Source organism: Haliotis asinina, chromosome 2, assembly GCF_037392515.1.
Source record: "Haliotis asinina isolate JCU_RB_2024 chromosome 2, JCU_Hal_asi_v2, whole genome shotgun sequence".
Classification (NCBI taxonomy): domain Eukaryota; kingdom Metazoa; phylum Mollusca; class Gastropoda; order Lepetellida; family Haliotidae; genus Haliotis; species Haliotis asinina.
Window position 1 is genome coordinate 14,904,419 of NC_090281.1, and position 21,347 is coordinate 14,925,765.

General features: G+C 38.2%; 1 protein-coding gene across 1 annotated transcript; it reads right to left on the bottom strand.

Moving 5' to 3' along the window:
- Positions 1-984: 984 nt before the first annotated feature.
- Positions 985-21,015, bottom strand: LOC137273299 (gamma-aminobutyric acid type B receptor subunit 1-like). Its single transcript, XM_067805856.1, has 18 exons — positions 20,583-21,015; positions 19,802-19,936; positions 19,330-19,500; positions 18,818-18,919; positions 17,461-17,526; positions 16,676-16,867; positions 15,443-15,582; positions 14,235-14,340; positions 13,337-13,400; positions 12,894-12,971; positions 12,507-12,657; positions 12,142-12,274; positions 11,602-11,709; positions 9,952-10,156; positions 9,341-9,468; positions 8,021-8,149; positions 7,015-7,155; positions 985-6,357 (listed from the first exon to the last, which is right to left on the bottom strand). The coding sequence occupies exons 1-18, from the start codon at positions 20,817-20,819 to the stop codon at positions 6,052-6,054; spliced, it is 2,592 nt and encodes an 863-aa protein (XP_067661957.1). The 5' UTR covers positions 20,820-21,015; the 3' UTR covers positions 985-6,051.
- Positions 21,016-21,347: the final 332 nt, after the last annotated feature.

Genomic DNA, 21,347 nt, shown 5'->3' on the forward strand with positions numbered 1-21,347 from the left:
GTAAATGTTCACAAATTGTAATGTTATCAAAAAACAAGAACACATGATGCTTTAATCAATAAAAACAAGGATAAGCATATACAAAGTTAGGGACATGAGGTAATGACATAATTGCAATATAGGTATTGTGACTTTCTACAGCTATACACCCTCTCAAAACCTTGGGATGTGTTTTACTATGCAGAAAAGAGGGGGATAGGTAGGAATTCTTTCCAACAATTTTGAAACCTTTTCCCATGACCCAATAACAATAGACCTGTTGAAACCCACAAGATTTATTATGTGCTTTTAAAAGTATTAACTCAGACAACTTGTGGAGAATGCTCTTGTTTTACTTCAGTGTTTGTGATGTATTTGAAATTTTTGCTTTTTTAAAACTGGTTTTAATGTGTTTGATTGATACTATCATTCGATGTCTATATTAATTATGGTCTTTTTATAACTGACAGTCAACTAGGTCATTTTAAGATAAACTGCATGCTGTGGGGCATTGAAAAGTTGAGGGTATGATTCTGCAGCTCTGTGTGGGAAAATGTGTTGCATCAGAGATTATATACTGAAAATATGGTCACAGGTTGCATCGTGTATAATTGTGCATGATGTTCAAATTCCTGCACAAATATACATTGGCAAAATACCAGTGATGCCACCTTGTATGTTTCATATTAAGATCTATGCATAAAGATTTTTAGTAGCAAAGAATTCAAGAAGTCTGAAAACAGAGGGATGACTGTGACTTTCCAACTGTCTATTGGTGCTAGTGACTAGGTGAGCAAGTAGTCAGTTTTATAATGAGTGTGTGGTTTCATACAAGAATATTTTCAGGATTGTAAGCTAACTGTTGGCTTTGAACAGTGTACACCCTGGGCAATGAAATCCAGACATTCACCTTGTGCACTCGTTAACTCCAAGACTACTTGACAAATTTTCTGTATTGAGCATCGAGCCCATGAAGTAATTAACCACATGACACAGAAAGAGTCTCATATATTTTATTGACTAAACCAAGCCGCAATTCAACATCATAAGTTATATGTTTTAGTTCCATGTAAGGGGCATCCTCCACAAAGTGATCTTAGCACAAAGATGACAGTAACTCCCATACACAGAGTTACACAGCTGTAATGCTATGATCTCTTTGAGTAAAGACCCCAGCTTCTTTTCCATCTAATAACTGAAATCAGGCAATAAAAACATACATGTTCATGACTAGAATCGCTAATTTATACACATGACAGGGTTAGAACTAAACTTAAATTCGAACCCTGCATGAGTATCCCAACAGACCTTCAGTGAGTATGGTTGTCAGATGCTTTCAGCAATACTCCGCACATATCACAGTGGGGAACACCAGAAATGAGTTTGACATACTGTACTCATGTGGGGAATCAAACCCGGTCTTCAGAGTGACAAGCAGTTTCAACCAGTTGGCTATTGCACAGTCCCCATAAATAGAAACAAAAAACATGCCTGACATAGCACAAAGTCAGTTCATATAGTATCTATAACAAGCATAAATAACAATAAAATATTAACAAGTGGTAAAAAGAACACTGAACACTGAAACTATCGTAGTTCGGAGTAACTGGAATGGAAAATTGTGAACAACAACAAACATTTAATTTCAATCTATTTAAAATAATATCTGGGAACACACTACTGCAAAAGACAGCAATGTACAACTGTAGCAAGTAATACTACTGATTCTACAGAGATCATATACTTTTTATAGAACAAGTGATGCATTTGAATGCAAACACATTTGATAAAAGTTTATATATTTATAGACTTGAGATCTAAGACATTTTGATTTTATTTACAAATTTCATAATAATTTCATTATTGTTTGATGTGACAATTTGAAAATACACATAATGATTCCTCCTTGCCTCATGACGTATGTGAACTGAGAAGACTGAAGAATATAGTGTTCAATCTGACAGTATACACATCTTCTGTATGGAATGTTTGTATGGATGAAGAGGTGAGTGAGTATCATTATGTTGTGCTGATGCAAAGGTCACTCACTGTTACCATGTCAAGACTCAGGCTAACCGGCTCCTTCATCTGTCCTCTTATTACTTGTGTGGACTAAAGAAACATAACACAACCACAGCTGAACATCCAAGATGAGTGAGTGAGTTCAGTTTTATGCCACTTTTAGCAATATTCCAGAAATATCACAGCAGGGGGGACATCTGAAATGGGCCTCACCCATTGTGCCAATTAGGGAATCAAACCTAAGTCTTCAGCATGATGAGCAAATGGTTTAACCACTTGGTTACCCCACTGTCCGACAGGTGGCCAGTAGGATTTCATGCTCACTCAACATTTAGAGACCCTACAGGTAAAACTAAAAACCAACAGGTGCAACACAACAATAGGTTTGCTCAGATTTGAAGAACACAGATTTAGGGTATTATCCATGAATTCCAATAGAATAATAATAACAATACTGAAAATTTATACAGCACAAAATCCTTCCACTAAGGGGATATGATAGTGATTTTGCCAGATTCTCAAACTGATTTGTGATCAATCAAACCAGCTACTGACAACACCAAAACTAAGATGAAATCTTGAATTTCACGTTGCTGTGCTTTGCGAGATGCTGATATGTTACTGGGTATTATCGGTGTTGTTCAAGTTTGGGCCACCACAGCATACATGGACAACAACCACCATGACGACTATGAACAAGTACAGCGATGACTATGTTTCTATACAGTACTGGCCTTTTCTACCCTGTTGAAAAAGATGGTCAGGAAAAGGATTATCTCCCTTGGAAAACAGACATCATGGAAACACACACAAATTTATATTTGTTATGATTACTTGGTTACTTATACGTATATGTATTTCTTTCATAAACCAACTAATCACATAGACCAAACTGATAAGTACATGCCGTAGGAAATACAGTAAGTTGGCAACCATGTGGGATAATCAAACACGGCTACCAATGATACCACATGTGACAAAACAGATTTTAGACTATTTGATTTCATAGAGGAAGACTTATTCCAAACAACTGCACTCTGTGAGTAAATGAGTATGTATCCTTTGTAAATATTGGAATAGTATCACAGTGGTGAACACAAGATGGGCCTCACACACAGTATCTGTGTGGACTTTAGAATCTTTAGAATGTCAAGCAAACACTTTCTCTACTATGCTAACAGACTACGTCTATCCAGCATGAATCTACTGCTCTTAAATGGTTAGTCCAGTTTGAAATGGGTAGACTCACTGAAAGGAAACTTAAGGATGTAAAGTTAAGATGATGCCACACAAGTATTCAGCAACCAGTCTTCATGAAACTGGCCTTAGTAAAATTAATGGAACACATATAAAGTGACTGTAAAATTGATAACAAGATGGACCAGTAGATAAAACCATTAAAAATATAGTGACAAGAGGCCAATTCGTTGTGAGCACTGACGATGTCTGTGAAATATTTAGATGAAGGCTGTCTACAGCGACCTTGACCTGGTTATTTTAGTTCGGTCACATGACACCCTACTGACTACTAAATCTGCAGGGAACATCTATAGACATCCTTGATGAAGCAAAAAGCTCACATGGAACACAGTTGAGCTACATGACAAGCTGACCTTGACCCAGCTGCTGATGACAAGAGGTGTCCATTACTTTCAAGTGTAATATTTCCAATAAAAAAAACAGGATTATTTCAATGGCTGCTATGAAATGATGATCAAGTTTGTATTCGATGCTGGGGTCCATCTTCATGGTTTGAAGTTAATGAAATCACATCATGGCACACACAATCTACGAAATCTGAAACATGATGAGAAGGGTTGAATAACTCCGACCTTATTCACTATGACAAACAACATCAACCGTAACACAACTACAACATCACATGTTGTACTGATACAATAATCTCTAAAACAAACAATGGATAAATATGTTCAGTATACAAATCACAACCTATCATCACAACATGCCAACGGATGTTATTCAGGAAAAGTGTACAACTGACATTAACCATGTTCTCCTCACTTACTCTACTAACATCTAGTCTCAGACATAAACATATTTTGCAGAAAAATGAGTTTCTAAATTATGTACATAAAGTATAATAAATAGAAGCCTAGAAACTTTCTTCATTTTTAGACACAGTGGCAACCTAGATTTGCCACACATTCAAGACTTTGGTTATATTTGTTTCTGGGTCTGTATGATATATTAATCACTTTCCTAACTGGAATCCCAGTATCAACTTACTGCATTCTACTATGTTATATGCAAAGCCCAATAATCACATCAGTTTGTGATCGATCATATTAGAAGATACCAATTCTGACCTCATAATATGTTACATTTATATTTTGAAATATATGATAAGACAGATTTGAAAATAACCGTATCCTGTGTTATTGAAAAAATGTGATCTCTTCTGGAATATTCCAGTAAGATCATGAGGGGACATCAGAGATGGGCATCACCTTGCTAACCAATCAAACAGGAACACAAACTTGAAATAGAGTAACTGACTTACACACTTAACAAAAACTCAGATTAAAGATGATGCAATACAGGTACAGACCAGTCTTCACAGAAATGACTTCGGTAAAGGTCATGGCAGTTATAACGTACAAACGTATGAGATAAGTCACTACTGGTATTCTGGATCATATGATCTTACATTCTATTATGATTCATTCACCACCATAACTTGTCATGGAAGTGACATCACCATCTTTGGGTGGAGTGGGGTAGTCCAGTTGTTAAAGTGTTTGCTTGTCATGCCGAAGACTTATCACCATCTCAGTGTCTCTTGTCACAATACTGGCACTGAGTGGCATGCTCATGAGTAAGTTTGCAATATTCCAGCAATAATGGGGAGGGGTGCACCAGAAACGGGCTTCACACATAGTTCTCATGGGGGAATTGAACCCAGGTCCTCAGCATCATCAGTACTATTGTGGGAGGAAAGTTCATAGTGGTGATTGTGCTCACTCACATAAAAATATAAAAAGGGTTTTTCTTAGAGGAGAACCATAAACATAACATCCTGACATGCTTAAGGAAGACAACTCTGCACAGCTAATTAAAGTGCGTCAGATGACTTGGTAAGTCATGTCATGCTCAGTGTGACTGGAGAGTAACTTAAAGTTCAAACTGGTGTTGTGGTAGTGACTGGGCCAAGGTATTTATCACGACAAAAAGAAGACACAGCACATGAGATACACAGTGAGATGAATGACTGGTTGAATATTGGTAGATGAATGCCTTCAACATAGCCATAAAATAGATATTTGAGGATGAATGACTGGTTGAATACTGGCAGATGAATGACTTCAACAAATATCTAGGAAGGTGTATGAAGAACATATTTCGGAAGACAGAGCAAAATATAGCAGAATAGAAATCTGATGACTCAGCATTACATCACTGTCATTAGTGCAGCATGTGATTGGACAATTCTCTGGTTTGTAAACAAATGTGCTTTGACTGAAATAAGAGCCTTCTGTTCCAGTGGAAGTCTGGCAATGTAATTTATAGATAATTTTGCAAAATGTAAGTCTGATACTAAATTGTGGATTTGAATATTATAACTTACCTTCACACATTAAAGTAACATTATTTTCAGCTGTTGATGCATTATGTTTCATGTTTACTTTTTATCAATTTTGTAACTATTGATGGTGAAGTGTGCAGATTTTGGTAATGTAATGTAAGATAAACCTTTAATTTGATTAATGGTTTGAGTAAAATTTGACAAACTCTCATGTGAGTTGGTTGGTCCGTGGCAGAGATGTGCTGACCACATAGCACACTGGGACCCTATTATTTAGTGTCACAGGGTTTGTTACCCATAAGTCCTCAGACAAAATGTCTGTAAACCAAATACATACTGATGTGTTACATAGGGTGTTACATTGTGACGTAGTTAGGTTATCTGTTCCAGCAGCTGAAGACATCATAACAATCTCTAACACATCTAAACTGATCAGAAAAAGTTTAGGAGAAAAATGAGAAAAATAAAGTACTCTGCTTTGGTGTGACATATCCTGATTTCTTCCTTCAACAGAATGGTTCTGAATCAGATGCAGATGTTTTTGAGCTTTTGGCAAATGAGCCACTAGCAAGTCCTGAATCAGAGTTTGGATCCACGGTGATGTTTCCATCCTCTGCAAATGACTTCCCAAGTAGATGTGATGACTCTCCCACCTCACGATCTCCTGCCCCGATATCATTAGCTTCAACTTCCACCTCCCCTGTATCAACGGTGATTCGCCCAGTGACCTGGCTTTGACCTTGTGTCAGTTGTGCTCGCTGTTGTGTTTTCTCTTGCAGTCGATTGTTCAGCTCACGGACTCGATCCTCCATCTATAAAATCATGCATGAAATGAAGGTCATAAAAAAATGACACACTGAAAGGGAGGGTTGGATCGGGACACATAATTACATGGCACAGTTAAGTTTTATCAAATGAAAATAAACCCGGTGTTTAGGCTACAGTCATGAGAAATGATGCATGTAGTTTTGAGTCCATGAAAAGAGTGCAACCTAAAATTGTGGAGTGAGTAAAATTATGACCCAATCCAATCGTTTTAATGGGACAGTCAGCACCTTCATGTCTTATCTTCAAATAGTGTTTCAAGTAGGGGTGATATTTGAGGGGAAACAACTATTGTGATTGCAATAGTTTCTCTCTCCTTGAATTGTCTCATTTCAAGCCCAATAGGTGTATAGTTTGTATGAGTGAAAACAAGCTGGAGTAATTTCAGTCTCTTTTAAGTGAAAAGAAGTTTGAAACCCAGATCAAGCAAACAGTTAAAACATAACCTCAAAGAAGCAGCAATTTTGACCCAAACAAGCTGTATTTTGCAGTGCGCATTTATCAATTATTAAACTATCAAATGTCACACATACTATCAATGCACCATTTTTATTTCTGACATCGATAAATCTCTATGAGAGTCTAAACAACTGCAACCCATCGATAGTTTGAAGCATCATTGCAGTCCTAGTTATAGGGTTTACCTCTGCAATCTGTTTCTTGAGTTGTTCATTCTCTGCCAGAAGGCGCTGATGTCTCTCTTCCTCCTCACGACTCACCAGCGAGTCAGTCAGGGATCTCACTTCCTGTCCATTACGTTGTGGGTTGCGGACAATCTCAATCATCTGCAGTTGCGTTATAGGAGTATTTAAGATCAGAACAACCCCAGGCAATGGTAGAGCTATTTGGATGCATGAAACCTCACTGCCTCAACATTCATTTCAACAGATACATTAATTATGAATAAGGTCAATTTTTTCACATCACTCTTCAAAAGTGTGTGCCATTATTTTATTTTATGTCCTTCATTCACAGACTGTGATATTATAACTTGTTCACTGGTCGCGAATGGTAAATGGGTTGATGTACCCTCGATGTTTGTTTATGTTCCATGAGACCAGTGAAGAACGTATTTATCTTAACAAACACCTCAATGTTCATTCTTTTGAAACACAGGTACAAAACTTCTTATAGCCATCACTAGATTTTGCAGATGAGAGGAAGAGCAGATTTAGAGTTATTTCCCTTTCATTGATTTGCATTTGCAAAATATCTGTAATTTCTGAAATCATTCAATGTTATTTGAGATAGAGAATTACTAGCACGAAGTACCAAATAAGTTCAGCATTCCCTACTCTTTTGTAGGTGGGGTACACTCAAAATAATACTACAGCGCTCAGCCAGTCAGAAAATATATGTGTACGATAATTCATGATGGCCCCCTTATACTCACAGACCCACCCTTAATATAAAGGATCAGTTCCAAATTCAAGCCAGTTGTCTGTAAGTACCTAACAAATACTTGGCTTTGAATGACTTGAAGAAAAATGATATCCATGGGAAATATATTTCTGGATCTTCACTTCTTTGTAGTAAGGACCACTATATTTCAGAGTATATGTTTACTCCATCAGCTGCATGAGTGTCTCCTATTGCAAATATTTTCATATGTTTCTAGATGTCTACATCTAAGATAACAGTACAGCTTACCTTCGGTGCGAAGATGAGGCCCATGGAGAGGAAGCTGCACAAGACAATGGCCAGAGCCACAAATGCAAATGTGGCATTCTCCTGATTGCCAATGATGAGGCTGATTGGTGCAGTGATGACGCAGAGAACCTGACACATAAACATATACAATGGGTGGGATCCAGAAGTAGGTAGTACCTGAGTGAGGGGGTGAATGTGTGTATGGGTGCAGGGTCAGGATTTGGTACTAACCTAGTGAGAGGGTGAATGTGTGTTTGGGTGCAGGGTCAGGAGAAGGTAGTACCCTAGTGAGGGTGTGAATGTGTGCATGGGTGCAGGGTCAGAAGTAGGTAGTACCCTAGTGAGAGGGTGAATGTGTGTTTGGGTGCAAGGTCAGGATTAGGTAGCACCCTAGTGAAGGGGTGAATGTATGTATGGGCGCAGGGTCAGGATTATGTAGTACCCTGGTGAGGGTGTGAATGTATGTATGGGCGCAGGGTCAAGAGTAGGTAGTACCCTGGTGAGGAGGTGAATGTATGTATGGGTGCAGGGTCAGGAGCAGGTAGTACCCTGGTGAGGGGATGAATGTGAGTTTGTGTGCAGGGTCAGGAGTAAGTAGTACCCTGGTGAGGGGGTGAATGTGTGTATGGGCGCAGGGTCAGGAGTAGGTAGTACCCTGGTGAGGGGAAGTGTATGCGGCAGGTAGTGGACACAAGGATTACCTTACTTCACTGAGTGGGTGAGGATGCAAGTCTGAATGTGTGGTGAGAGGACAGCTGAATTACAAGTGAGTGAGTTAAGGTTTATGCTCTACTGTGCAATATCCCGGCAGTCTGTAAATAATCGAGTTTGGATCAGACAATCCAGTGATCAACAGCATCAGCATCAATCAAGACAAACGTGGTACAATGTCATATGGCAAACAAGTCAGCACATCTGGAAACTCAATTAGTCACCTCTTATGACAAGTTTGGGTTACTTAAGATTCTTCATGTAAGCAGAAGCAGCTGGCTCACAAGGCATATGAATGTGCCATGAAAGAGTCAGTGTTCAGGAGGGGAGAAGGATTAGATAGCACGCTTCACGTATAGGGTGAGTGTTAGAGGGCCATTGACTGAGTATTTGGTGTTTTGGTGTCTTTGAGTAAGTTGGCATGTGAGTGGATTTGAAGGTGAGTGAGAACAGACAAATTCTAATACAAATACTAGCCAAAGAATAATTATCTACCATAGCAGAATATAGTCTTTTGTTTTGGAATGAAAATCTTGAATTATTAAAATTACGACAAACACAAAGACAGGTATAAATCCTCCTGGTATCCACTGCTTCGTTCACACTTACAACAACATTATAGATAGCCATGCTGACGAAGCGGGAATCGTTGACCTGTTTCAGTTTGACGCTGCGTGTCTCATACGCCAGGAAGATACCAAATATGAGCAGGATCCCTTTGTAGCCAAACAACACACCTGGAACAGACATACGGTACACACTGTCATTGTGCTATGACTCAAATGTGAGTGAGTAAGATCAGTTTCATGCTGCTTTTGGCAATATTCCAGCAATATCATGGTGCGGGACACCAGAAATGGGCACATAGGTCCATGAACATTGATGCGATGAGATTTCCTTTAAGTAAGGGGTGGTGGGGTAGCCTAGTGGCTAAGGCTTTCAATTTTCACACCAAAGCCCCGAGTTAAACGTGTAAAGCCCATTTCTGACATACCCTGCCATATCATTATTATTGAAATACCGCTAAAAGCAGTCACTTACTCACCCTTGTAAGTCATAAAAACCAAATACCATAAAACTGTTGCTTCCTTCAACTTTCTTTCTACTTCACAGTTGCCATGATTACAGATCAAGCTACACAGTAAGGGTGTCCAAATTGCAAGCTCAAAGTTATGTATGCAGAGACACAGATTATTGGCACAGCTGCCATAGTTACATACCCAGCCAAACAGTGAGGTTGTCGCAGTTGCAGTGCTCTAGCATTGGTCGGAGCTGGATGTCCTCCTCCGTGTCGGTTGGTGCCTCCAGGCTGAAGAGGTCTAGCTTCCTCTGTAAGGGGTCAAGGATCTGCCAAGCCACCAGCACACTGATGTCTAGCAGCAGAAGGATGGTCACTACGATGTACAGCTCCCAGCTCTTTACTGACTATAATCAGACGTATAATACTGTATGACTCCCAGCTCTTTACATAATACTCGTTTGCTCATTATACAACTCCCATTCCTTCACAGGATGTAGTCAGATATACACAAAATACAGCTGCCAGTTCTGTAGTGACTGTTTTGGATATAAACCTACTTGGTTTTCTGTGAGTGAGTTCAGTTTTAGTCTGGACCAGACAATCCAATGATCAACAGCATGAGCATCGATCTGTGCAACCAATGACATGTATCAACCAAGCCAGCAAGCCTGACCACCCTATCCTATTAAGTCACCCCTAACTCTACCCTGGATCTTCACGGGGCTACTTGGTTTTGAAAACAGAGGTGGTATAACAGATTTATACTTTCTCTAAATTTAACATTTAGAGCCTCTGGCCAGGGCAGTCAGTTTTTAAGTTGAATCTCAAGACAGCATAACTCTGAAAACAACTTAATCCAACAGAATGTATGTTGAATTTTGATTAAAAAATATAATTCGCTCTACCACCATGTATAGTGTAATAAAGCACATTTTCGCAAGCGTCTTTGTGCTTTATTACACTATACATAATGGTTGAGCCAACTGTATTTCTTGTCTAAGATGCCATATTTAATACTTTCTAAGAATAATTCCAATTAATCTTGGGCAGAAAACAAACGATGGTCACATGACCTATATTAAGAATCCTCATCCAGGGCAAACTGATACGCTGTTGTTATGACGTGTCTGCCCCCTACTTAAGATGAAATTTACCATAAAAACAGTTTGGTGATGTTTACATCCGGATGAATCATCTTCACTAAGTTATTTTAGTTACATCTGTCATGAATGTAAACGATATGGGACAATGTGAACATCACATTTCTACTACCGATGTAAATTTAGATCAGCACCTGCAGATTGCACTTAGTAGTCAAGCAACATTCCATGATTGCATTGTGGGAATGTAAACCGTATCACTGTAGAATTGTGAGTTGACAATGAGACATTTTATCCAACCGAAAAAAATAAACGTAATGTTTTTATCAGTGATGTTAGCTGAGTGAAGCAACTGCAAGTCAATGAATGGCATTCTTGGAAGTGGGGGGAGGAAAGAATAGAATGGCACAGTTACACTAACACATTATGATATAATGTACATTATCACTGATAAAGTACTGTTGGCGCCTTTGATCTTTCGCCAATGCATCTTAGAATTAAGTATAAATCTATCATATTAACTCTAATTTCAGAACACAGCACATTTATCTGTATTCTGTCATGACTCTGTTATAATGATTGTTAGGTGGAACTCTTTCGTTGATTAGATGTCAGTACTCTTTGCTCAGGAAACATGTTCTTGTGTGTTCAAATCCAAGATTTCCTGTCATTATGTTTCTCGCCTAAACTCAATGCACCCACTTACATACTTAATTTTAGCTCACAAAATAAGGGAAAAAATGCCTCACTTTTCGATCCTTTTTGCGTGATGTTGTCAGCTGATGCACTGTCCAGATTTTTGAGAACATGCTGCCATATCCCAGTGTGAACCCCACTGACAGCAGCCATGCCTCCACCTGCACAAGAGCAAAATCATCAGATCTCTACATTCATTTCCTAATATACACTTTAAAATATTTCCTACATACATTACAAGATAGAAATTAATTTCATATTTTCAGTTTTTGTCACCTGGAATATATCAGTTTTACAAAAGCCATTTCTTTTCTGGTGAGTGTTTTGGAATTGGCAAGTCAAAGTGTACCTGAATTTCATATCCTACAGTCATTCAAATGGAACATTTTCAGGGAACAGTCTTGATTACATAAAGGGAGTAATCATTACTTGTTATAATGTTTTTTTTATGATCACAGGTCAGTTACAGGCTGGTGTGTAGTGGAAACTCGACCCATAGCACCATGACCATTGTAAACATGGGAATGGGGGACAGGGTTATCTTGCAGTTATGACCACTAGGAATGAGACCAGATCTGGCTACAGAATCTCACCTGGCAAATGACAGGATATCGCTGGGGCGATACAAACTTGCCATCAAGTCCCAGGAGGAAGATACACAGGAGGCACAACATGCAGCCGATGACAGTGAGACTGTTGATACTGGGCTGGGACAGTGCCACACACCTGCAATACAGGAAACACTCAAAGCATACAGCTGAATTATCATTCCTAGTGGTCTGCACACAACATAACTACTGAGTTATCTCCCTTACTTGACATTCTCACTTTGCATGAAGTATGCTCTGGTTTCCTCATGTATCCTCATGAAGAAAAAGGAAGCATTATGAGTGGACAATTTCATCAATAGGAACACATTATTTGGAAACAAATACTGAAAAAGAAGCCTCTTTAATACCTTCTGTGCCTGTTGGTGTAGTTGAAGGCAAGACAGATGCTCCCAACGATGATGCCAACAGCAGCAAGGGCACACATCGCAAAGTACAACATCTTCGACACGACCCGCAGATGGTCAATGACCTTTGTCCGGTCGGGGGGTGACTTTCCACCTTAAATTCAAGATAGATCCTGATAGTATATAGTCAGTGCCATGCTGATGATCTACCAGAGTGTTAGATCCAAGAACCATGCTAATGATAAACTGAAAGGTTTTATACTACTTTTATACTACAGCACTTTGGAAACAATGGAAAAGTTTAAATCCTCTATTAAATGCATGTCATGAGAGTGCTTGAGACATTTATACACATAAACAATTTTCCTTGTGTTAACCATTATTTCCTACCTATCCATTTCTCCTTGTCAAACCATGTCAAATTGTCAGCCATAGAATCATAGTAACCCAGCTTGTAGTAGGTCCCATCTGAAATACAACATATCCTTTTATTAGACCACATAATATCTTTTTGGATGAATTAATCACAAACGTAAGACTACATGTAAGATATGGTTCAACATTTGTGATAAAGAAGGTTTGTATCTATACTTTTATCACAGCAATATTCCAGCTCAGAGATGATGGTCTGTGATTTATCAAATCAGTGGCTGACATCACCAAGGATGCATGAAGCTGAGGCATGCGGATATATATCAACCATGCATGGGGTTTTGATGACCAATTCTAAATATGAATCATCACAAACATTTATCAGATTTTTTTACACAAAAATGTTGTTTCTTTAATATGTGCTTGGCCTGTGGGCTATGAAAGACACCCGTTTGACTCACTGATCATCTGCTCTATCTGGGTCCAGGCTATTCTGTCACCTTGAGATGAGAAGGCCACATTGCCCTGAAACAATACACACACATGCAGTGGACTGTTTGTGTAACGTATGTGTAACATGTGACCTGTGTGACATGTGTTATGTGTGACACACTGGTATGCAAGGTATGAATGACATATATGTGTATATTGACGCATATGTCACTTGCATTTTGTACATGAAATGTGTAATACACTCGACATGGCAGGTACATGTAGCGTGATTTATGTTTAATGTGGGATGTATGCGTGAAAAGTTTGTGATATGTGTCATGTGTGACACTGATACTGGAGGAATGTATATATCGATATATATGTCATATGCATTTTAAAAGTAGAATTTGATACACATGACATGGCATTATATGTGATATTGTGTGTTGTGTATGATACATGCATGTGTCATCTGTGACACCTAGATATGGAGAGAGATATATGATACATATGTGTATATGGATGTATGGTTATTTCCCATTTGACAGACACTGACTGACCTAGCAGGTTAATTAGGGTAACACCTTTGGGTATAATGGAACAGTCCATTGTCGGTGAGCCTGAAACAGGTTCATTACTGAGAAGTTTGACTGTGTGTTAATAGAACTTGATTGTGATTAAATGATAATCTGTCTTCTCTTCTCAGAATTGTTTCAGTAAAATTATAATCAAATACAAAAACAGGTTTGTCACTGAGAGACTTGATTGTGTTTATTGACTGAAACACATTTTATTCTAATATGTCATTCACTTTGGGATTGTGGTCCTTGTTGATCAACAATGGACAAATAAGAGAAGAGAGATCAATCTGTATCATTAATGTTCGGGTTCCAATTAAGAAAAATTTGGTACATAGCTGGTACTGACCGACACACCAAGGAACTTGGTTGTGTTCATGGCAGAGTATATCTCGTTGGTGATCTTCTTGTTATAGTAGTCAAAGTCCTCCAGTTTCATGCCCTTCTCTGCCAGCCTGATAAGTACAACATGGTTGAACTGTTAGCAGTAAACAAGGGTGAAGTTTACCACTAGTATAATGTAGAGTTTTAGGTAGTAATGAGTAAACTTGGAGTAAATAGATTTAGCTTCAGGTGAGTGGCCTTCACTTGAGCAAAATGAACTGTTATGTAACTCAAGGTACAGCTAGGGGTTTGATGAATTCAGCTTTTGTCAGTTAATTGAATGTGGCCAGCCAGCTTATAGGGAGAAGCTCAGTGTTGATCTGATCTAGTTGGGAGGACTTTGGCGAGTTGATTTTTATACCTATGATTTGAATGTTCAGTTGTGATTCACGAACTTCTACCCATGTCGGGACAGTGACAAATATGGAAAATTGATAAACTAGGAATTCATAATGTACATAGTACATAATTTGGAAGGTGACAATGACATATTGCTTTGCCCAAAATATATATCATTGCTAAGAGAATGCCCTTGTAAATTATCACACTTGTTAACTAGTATCTAGTACCAGCATTCCGTTAGGATAGTATTAATAAATCTTCCTTAATTAGTCAGACTTTTGAGTGATCCGTTCATTTTGGAAGTGAATTTGTGTTTTATACCTCTTTATTGCACCTTTACTCATAACAAAAGTGGCATAAAGTCTTAGTTGTATGAAAACTGTGAGCAGTAAACGACTGGCAGGAAACATGGGTGATGTAAACTATTAGTAAACAAGGGTGATGTAAAGTTTTAGCAGTAAACAAAAACTGTTTGCAGTAAACAAGGGTGATATAAACTGTTAGCATTAAACAGATGTGCTGTAAACTGTTAGCAGTAATCAAAAGTGAAGCAAACTATAGGCGGTAAACAAGACTGATAATTAACAGTTGACAGCAAGTCAAAGAGAAATTAGACATCAAAGTAAACATTCTTTTTTGAAGTTAGAAATAATCCATTGGTAGCACAGTGGCTTGTAAATGATCAGAATACCTGCAGGAGCTCAACTAAATAATCAAGCACTGCAAGAGGAAATCAATGATAACTAACAAGATTTCATCCTGCATCTTGTCTTCTAGAAACACAGAAGAGATGAAGTGACAGAAACTACAGACAACATTCATATTACACACCTAGCTGCTGTTTTGTTGAGGGCAAAAGCCATTGCCCAAACAGCATCATATGCCAGTGGGGCTTCTGGGTAACCAGTGACCTGGCTTGTATCTGTTACATTAAGTCGCTTATTCAGTCTTTCCGTGAAATTTTTTGCCGTCTGGAAAAAATTATATGGCACATCCTTTCACTTGACAAGAACATGGGTTCCAATGAAAGTCAAATGAGTGGTATTTAGTGGTATTATTGTAGTAAAGCAAAGTTGTTTGAACTGTGGGAGTAAACATCATAAAAAACACAAATAATTATTGGAACGAAACACTGTAAATTTGAGAGGGGACTCCTAAGCTTCCAAATAAAAACTTCCTGACAACTGACTGAGAGATAGAGACAAATAATATGGATGACAACTTCTTGTTTATTGTATGTCATAATGTTTCTGGGCTATTCCTTGCTCCCTCATCAGATTAATTGATACAAACAAGATACATCAGTAATATACATTAATTTGTACATTACACCAGAGTTGCATGTATATACAATAAAAATTAATAAGAAGCATGAAAAGAAGGAAAGTTCTTCATCAGTGACTCTGCCTCTTTTGTCAAGAAACTTTCGGACTCCTACGTGTCTGGTACTAAGGTCAGTTATGATGTGGTGGACTTGTTCACTAATATGCCACTGAATGAAGCCCTTGACGTCCTGATGAAGGGGCAGGGAATAGCCCAGAAACATATGTACAATAAACAAGAAGTTGTCATCCATATTATTTGTCTTTACTTCAATACTACTTTCTAAATGCCTCTACAGAATCTGATTGAGAGTTTCATTATCATTCCTTAACCCTATATGAAAGCAGACCATAGAAGGTTTTTTTTGCATTTAAAGAATACCGTTGTTCACATGCTCACGACTAGCACTAAGTCCGTAGAAGTAGTGGATAACAACTTCTAGTAAAATTACACAGAGCAACTTTTATAAATCCTTGCACCCTTTTATAGCTTGATAATGGTGTAAGAATCTGCAGTGAAACATCAGTCTATCCAATAAACAAGACACTGTTTTCCATGAAATTGTATGGTCCGTCAGTTAAAGTAAGCCTTTTCAACCTCTAGTTACAGGCTTCACTCATTGTACCCATCTAGGAAACTGAACTTTGGCATGATAAGGGAACACTTTAGCCACTAAGCTACCCTGCCACCCTGAATAAATATAAATTGAGGTGAGAAACTGAAGAAAAGTTTGGACATTACCAGTCCCACTTCAGTGATGGTGGGCTCCTGGTGGAGGATGACAGCTTCAGTGGTGAAATGCCCCTCCAAGGCCTCCTCCATCTGCTCCACTGTACAGTTGATGCTGGGATCTGGCTGCTTGTACCAGTTGTCCGGGTACCAGCCAATGATGAACCACACATACTTCTTGCCGTATAGGCCCTCCTTGTACACCTAGCATGGACAGAGTGAGTGAGGGAGTCAGGTTTTCCTTCATATCATTATTTCAGTTTTGACTAGCTGTCATAGGATTGTAAGAGTGAGTGTATTTGGTTTAAATCAGAGCAACAAAAAAGCATTATCACAAGAAATGGGCTTCACATATTGCACCACTGTGCCAAATCAGTCTAGATGCATTCAAAATAATGAGCAAATATATTTCATAATTTCCTCAGAAAAAAGACAACACATAATACATGGACATAAGCTACTTTGGTGAAACTTTTACTCTTTTATTTTAGTATATTGTTTAAGGTTCACTCTGCAATATTCTGGCTATACAATAGTGGTTTGTACACAATAGACTTCGGACCAGAAAACCAAGTGATTAATACCAGGATCATCAACAATGTCACTGAACCTAATTATCCAATCCTGTTAGTCACGTCGTATGAGAAAACAAGAATTCCTGAAGACCAATGCAAACCTTGATGTTCACACACTGAGTGAAATCATTTAGTGAGAGGAAGTATCAGTATGTGAGATAACAAAGACTTAATACCCTCTGCCAGGCTGAACACATGATACGTGAGTCACTTTGTTCTCACCTGGCAAAACACCCTCCTGGCCATGTCTTCATAAAAGACACCGACAATGATCCGAGCATCGCCACGCTGCAAAAGAGAACAAGTGATTCAGAGTTCCATAGTTTGATTCTTGAAGAAAATGATGAGTTTGACAAAAACACCTGACACATCCTGCATGTATGTGTACTGAGTTAAGTATAGTAGAAATGTATAGACGGCAGTGTTAGCTGTTAAGAATTTACTTCTGAACGGAACAATTATGAAATGTGTGGGATTAAGGTAATATTGTGAATTTACCCCTGGTTCAATTGAACATTTATGATCACTTGTTTAACATGTGAAAGAGACTATGTGATTAACACAGCATTATCTTGTGACAGTCAATATGTTGGCTTGCTTACATATCACAAGCTTGTTACTGATAACTGATTGTATAACTTACTTGTATAACTGATTCTGTGTTGAGTATTCAGGCTTCATGGCTGATGGCTTTGTTAAGTATGATCTGAATGACAGCTGTCGTTATTTCAGTGAAATAACTATTTGTAACTTGTCTGCATGTAATGGTAATTATGTCATATGTATCGCTCATCTTCTCAATGTTATGTAAATTTGGGTTATTAATTTACCGTTTCCCAAGGCAAGGGAGATAACTGGCTATAAAAGTTCAGTTTACAGTCTTGCCAAACTGGACCGGAATTTCAGAGATATGGTGTGACTGACAAATGAGTCCAATAACACTTGCAGGACACAAGGCATATCTGCTAGTTTGTAAATCTGTTCATGTCTATTATCAAGGTACTTAAATAATTTGATGCACTTACAGGCCAGACCCATTTCATTATCATTATTAGTCAGATCTTGACTGGAAGCTGCCATTTTGCTTGAAACAAGTTAGATTCAAATACTGTTATGTTGAACTTTGATGAACTGCATTTACAGCTGGCTCAAAGTAAAACTTGGTCTGTCCGTATTATTTTTTTTCTTCATGATTATTTGTCATATAACACAAACTATTGGAGGTCCCTTCAAATAAACATATAACTCAGCTGTAATTCAATAGTATGAGACATATGAAATCTGGTCAATCGGAGTGGCACAGTGGAGATATAAACCATAAATTCCAGTAGTAGCATTGCAACCAAGCAACAAAATTCCAACCCATTTGGCAAAGGAGGTAACTTGCATTTCATAGGCAGTTATCTCCCCTACCTCAGGGAGACATTCCATTTTAATCTAAAACACATCGCTACAGCATCACATTGTGGCATCTGTTTCATATTCACTACTGTCATGTTTAATCTGACAGCCAGGCCACAATGTATGCACTGTTTTAGGGGAAGTCTGATTAAGAGTAGTAAGACGATTCTGTACCAACCTTAAGTGTCCTGACAGCGTTAGTAGGATCTGTGAGGAAGCTCTGTCGGACGTCAATGCTAATGCCTGCAGCTTTCACTCTCGCCTCCAAATCTTTGACTGTCTGGAAGGAAAGAAAATGCCACAGATTTCAATACAGTGCTTTGCAGAACAATGGCAAAACAATGTCACTGCCAGATAACATCTCTGATCCACAGACAATGGTAGAGGAATAATTTGCATTCTGGGGACTAGTTGTTTCTGTTATCTAAATGGAAAATAGGACGAATGATTTGGAATGATAAGTATTTTATTCTGCTTAGGTGAAACCTGATTCTCCAACAGTTGGAAGAACTGACACCTCCACTAATAAAAAGACACATATTTAAAACTATATATTCCTCAAGCTACCAATGGCAAAAAAATATGAAAAATGAAATTCCCATTACAGTATATTATAATCTGATGAATAAACTACATTTTATGACAATAATTTCAGAAACCCACAAAAGAAACAAGGCAGAGAAAACCTACTGAAGAAAAAACCTCTTCTGTTTGTTGTATCGTTGCTATGCGAGTCCAACCAAACTTCTGAAATACTTTCACTCGTGTTGGATTGTGTAGAGTGGCTGAAGGATGGGTGCGGAAGAAAGTTGGGAACCTCTCTCTATTGGAAAGTGCCGGGGAACTGGAGCCATAGCCAAGCTGAGGAGAAAATCATCGTCATTTTCACAAGATATTTTTAAAACATAAATTTGACAAATATTAAAACAGGCAAGTCTTTGTAAGTTCTGTTTTTTGTAACGTTTGAATGTGGAATTTAAAGAAGACCAAAAAGCATAAAACATATTCCTACTGCCTTGTACTTTCACTGACACCATAAAAACTGTAACCAAAGCATATTAGGCATTGAAGGAACACCAAGCTGCGTGGGAAGTCAACTTATTTACTGCAATGGTTCTCCAACAAGACATATTAGGTTTTACAATGCAGCAGGACATCTCACCACAACAAGGTTCCACATTTTTGCTGCCTGTGCCACAAAGGTGGAGACTATACTGCAACCAGTGAGGACGAGGATCTTTGTTGGTGGTTCGTATAGGAGCTGATACAGGACCTTTGTGCCAAGGCCACCCATACACTGAAACCATCATAAAGTACACACAAACCTTACCAAACAGTTCAACATAGTTTCAGAAATGTTCATATTTCATTCTTTCACATGGGCATCTGTCAATCTATCGTTATGATCAAAGTCAAACTAAAAATCAGTTTGATCAACCAAAGCTACATTTTTTCGAATGACATACAAAGCAGTATTACCCATGACTGATATGGATAATTCCTAATAAAATCAATGTACATGAACATCCTATGTGCTAATAATTTCATAAATGTAGACCATGTAAGCCTGTGATAAAATATGGTAATTGTTAAAATCACAGTGTATGCCATGGGTTGGCCAGAAATCAAACCGTCAACATCTGCTTTGGGCAGATCTATCCACTTGAACACGTAGGCATTCCCTACTCACGGATTGATGTGATCAGTCAAGGCACATCACAATAGCAATGGTATATGAAACTACAGTATATACTACCAGAAAAAAGACAACACTTAATATAAGTACGATGAGATCAATTTGCATTAAATTTATGATGACAACATATTATGACTAACAAAATAATCTAAACATCATAAACTAAATGTAATCAATAAATCATTGATGTCCTCTCCATGGGAAAAGGACATATAAATGTCAAAAGCACTCAGTTCTAAAATTTTACCTTGCTGTCATTGTATTTCATGTCCAATTTGTATTCAGGTAGAATGTCAAGTCTTGCATTAACATCTTCCTGTGCCATCTCAACAGCCGGAAGACAGGCTTTTCCTCCAGCCCAACTTCCTGACATCGGGAAAATGGCCCCAATGGTGAGAGTTTTATTTTTCATGCTCTCACATACTTGCAGAGAGAGTAAAATTGTCAGTACAAAAATACTTCTAAATTCCATTTTCAGACACATTTTAGCATGTAGGAAGATATGCTTGGGACTTGACTATCATAAGCAGATTGGAACAGGTAGTTGTTGCCGGTTTTGACCGTGATTTGCTCAGTTGTTGATTCAATCCTTTCCAGCTCGGCAGGTGTCCTCGACCTGTCACCACTGCGATGTTCAGTAAAACTGTTCGTGACCTAATATACTTTACATTTCTATATGCTCGCGCTACTGATCGATATACACTGGCATTTGCTTCCATTGGCTACATCCCCAGCATTCATTATGCTAAATCAGAACTCAACATCGATTTTTCGCAGAGAAATAATCTGTCAAATTATCCAACGCCTGTGCTCTACGTCATTGATTATGCGGTTAAAGTAACAAAACTAAGAATGTGACATTAATGGATTTGCAAAATATAACAAACAACACACAAATGTCCTAAAGAAAAGTATGTACTTTCGAGGTGAGACAAACTAAATATTTACTATGTTTTTAGTAGTAACTATTTCCTTAAAACTTATCAGTACAAGCGTAATTGTATTTCGTTTT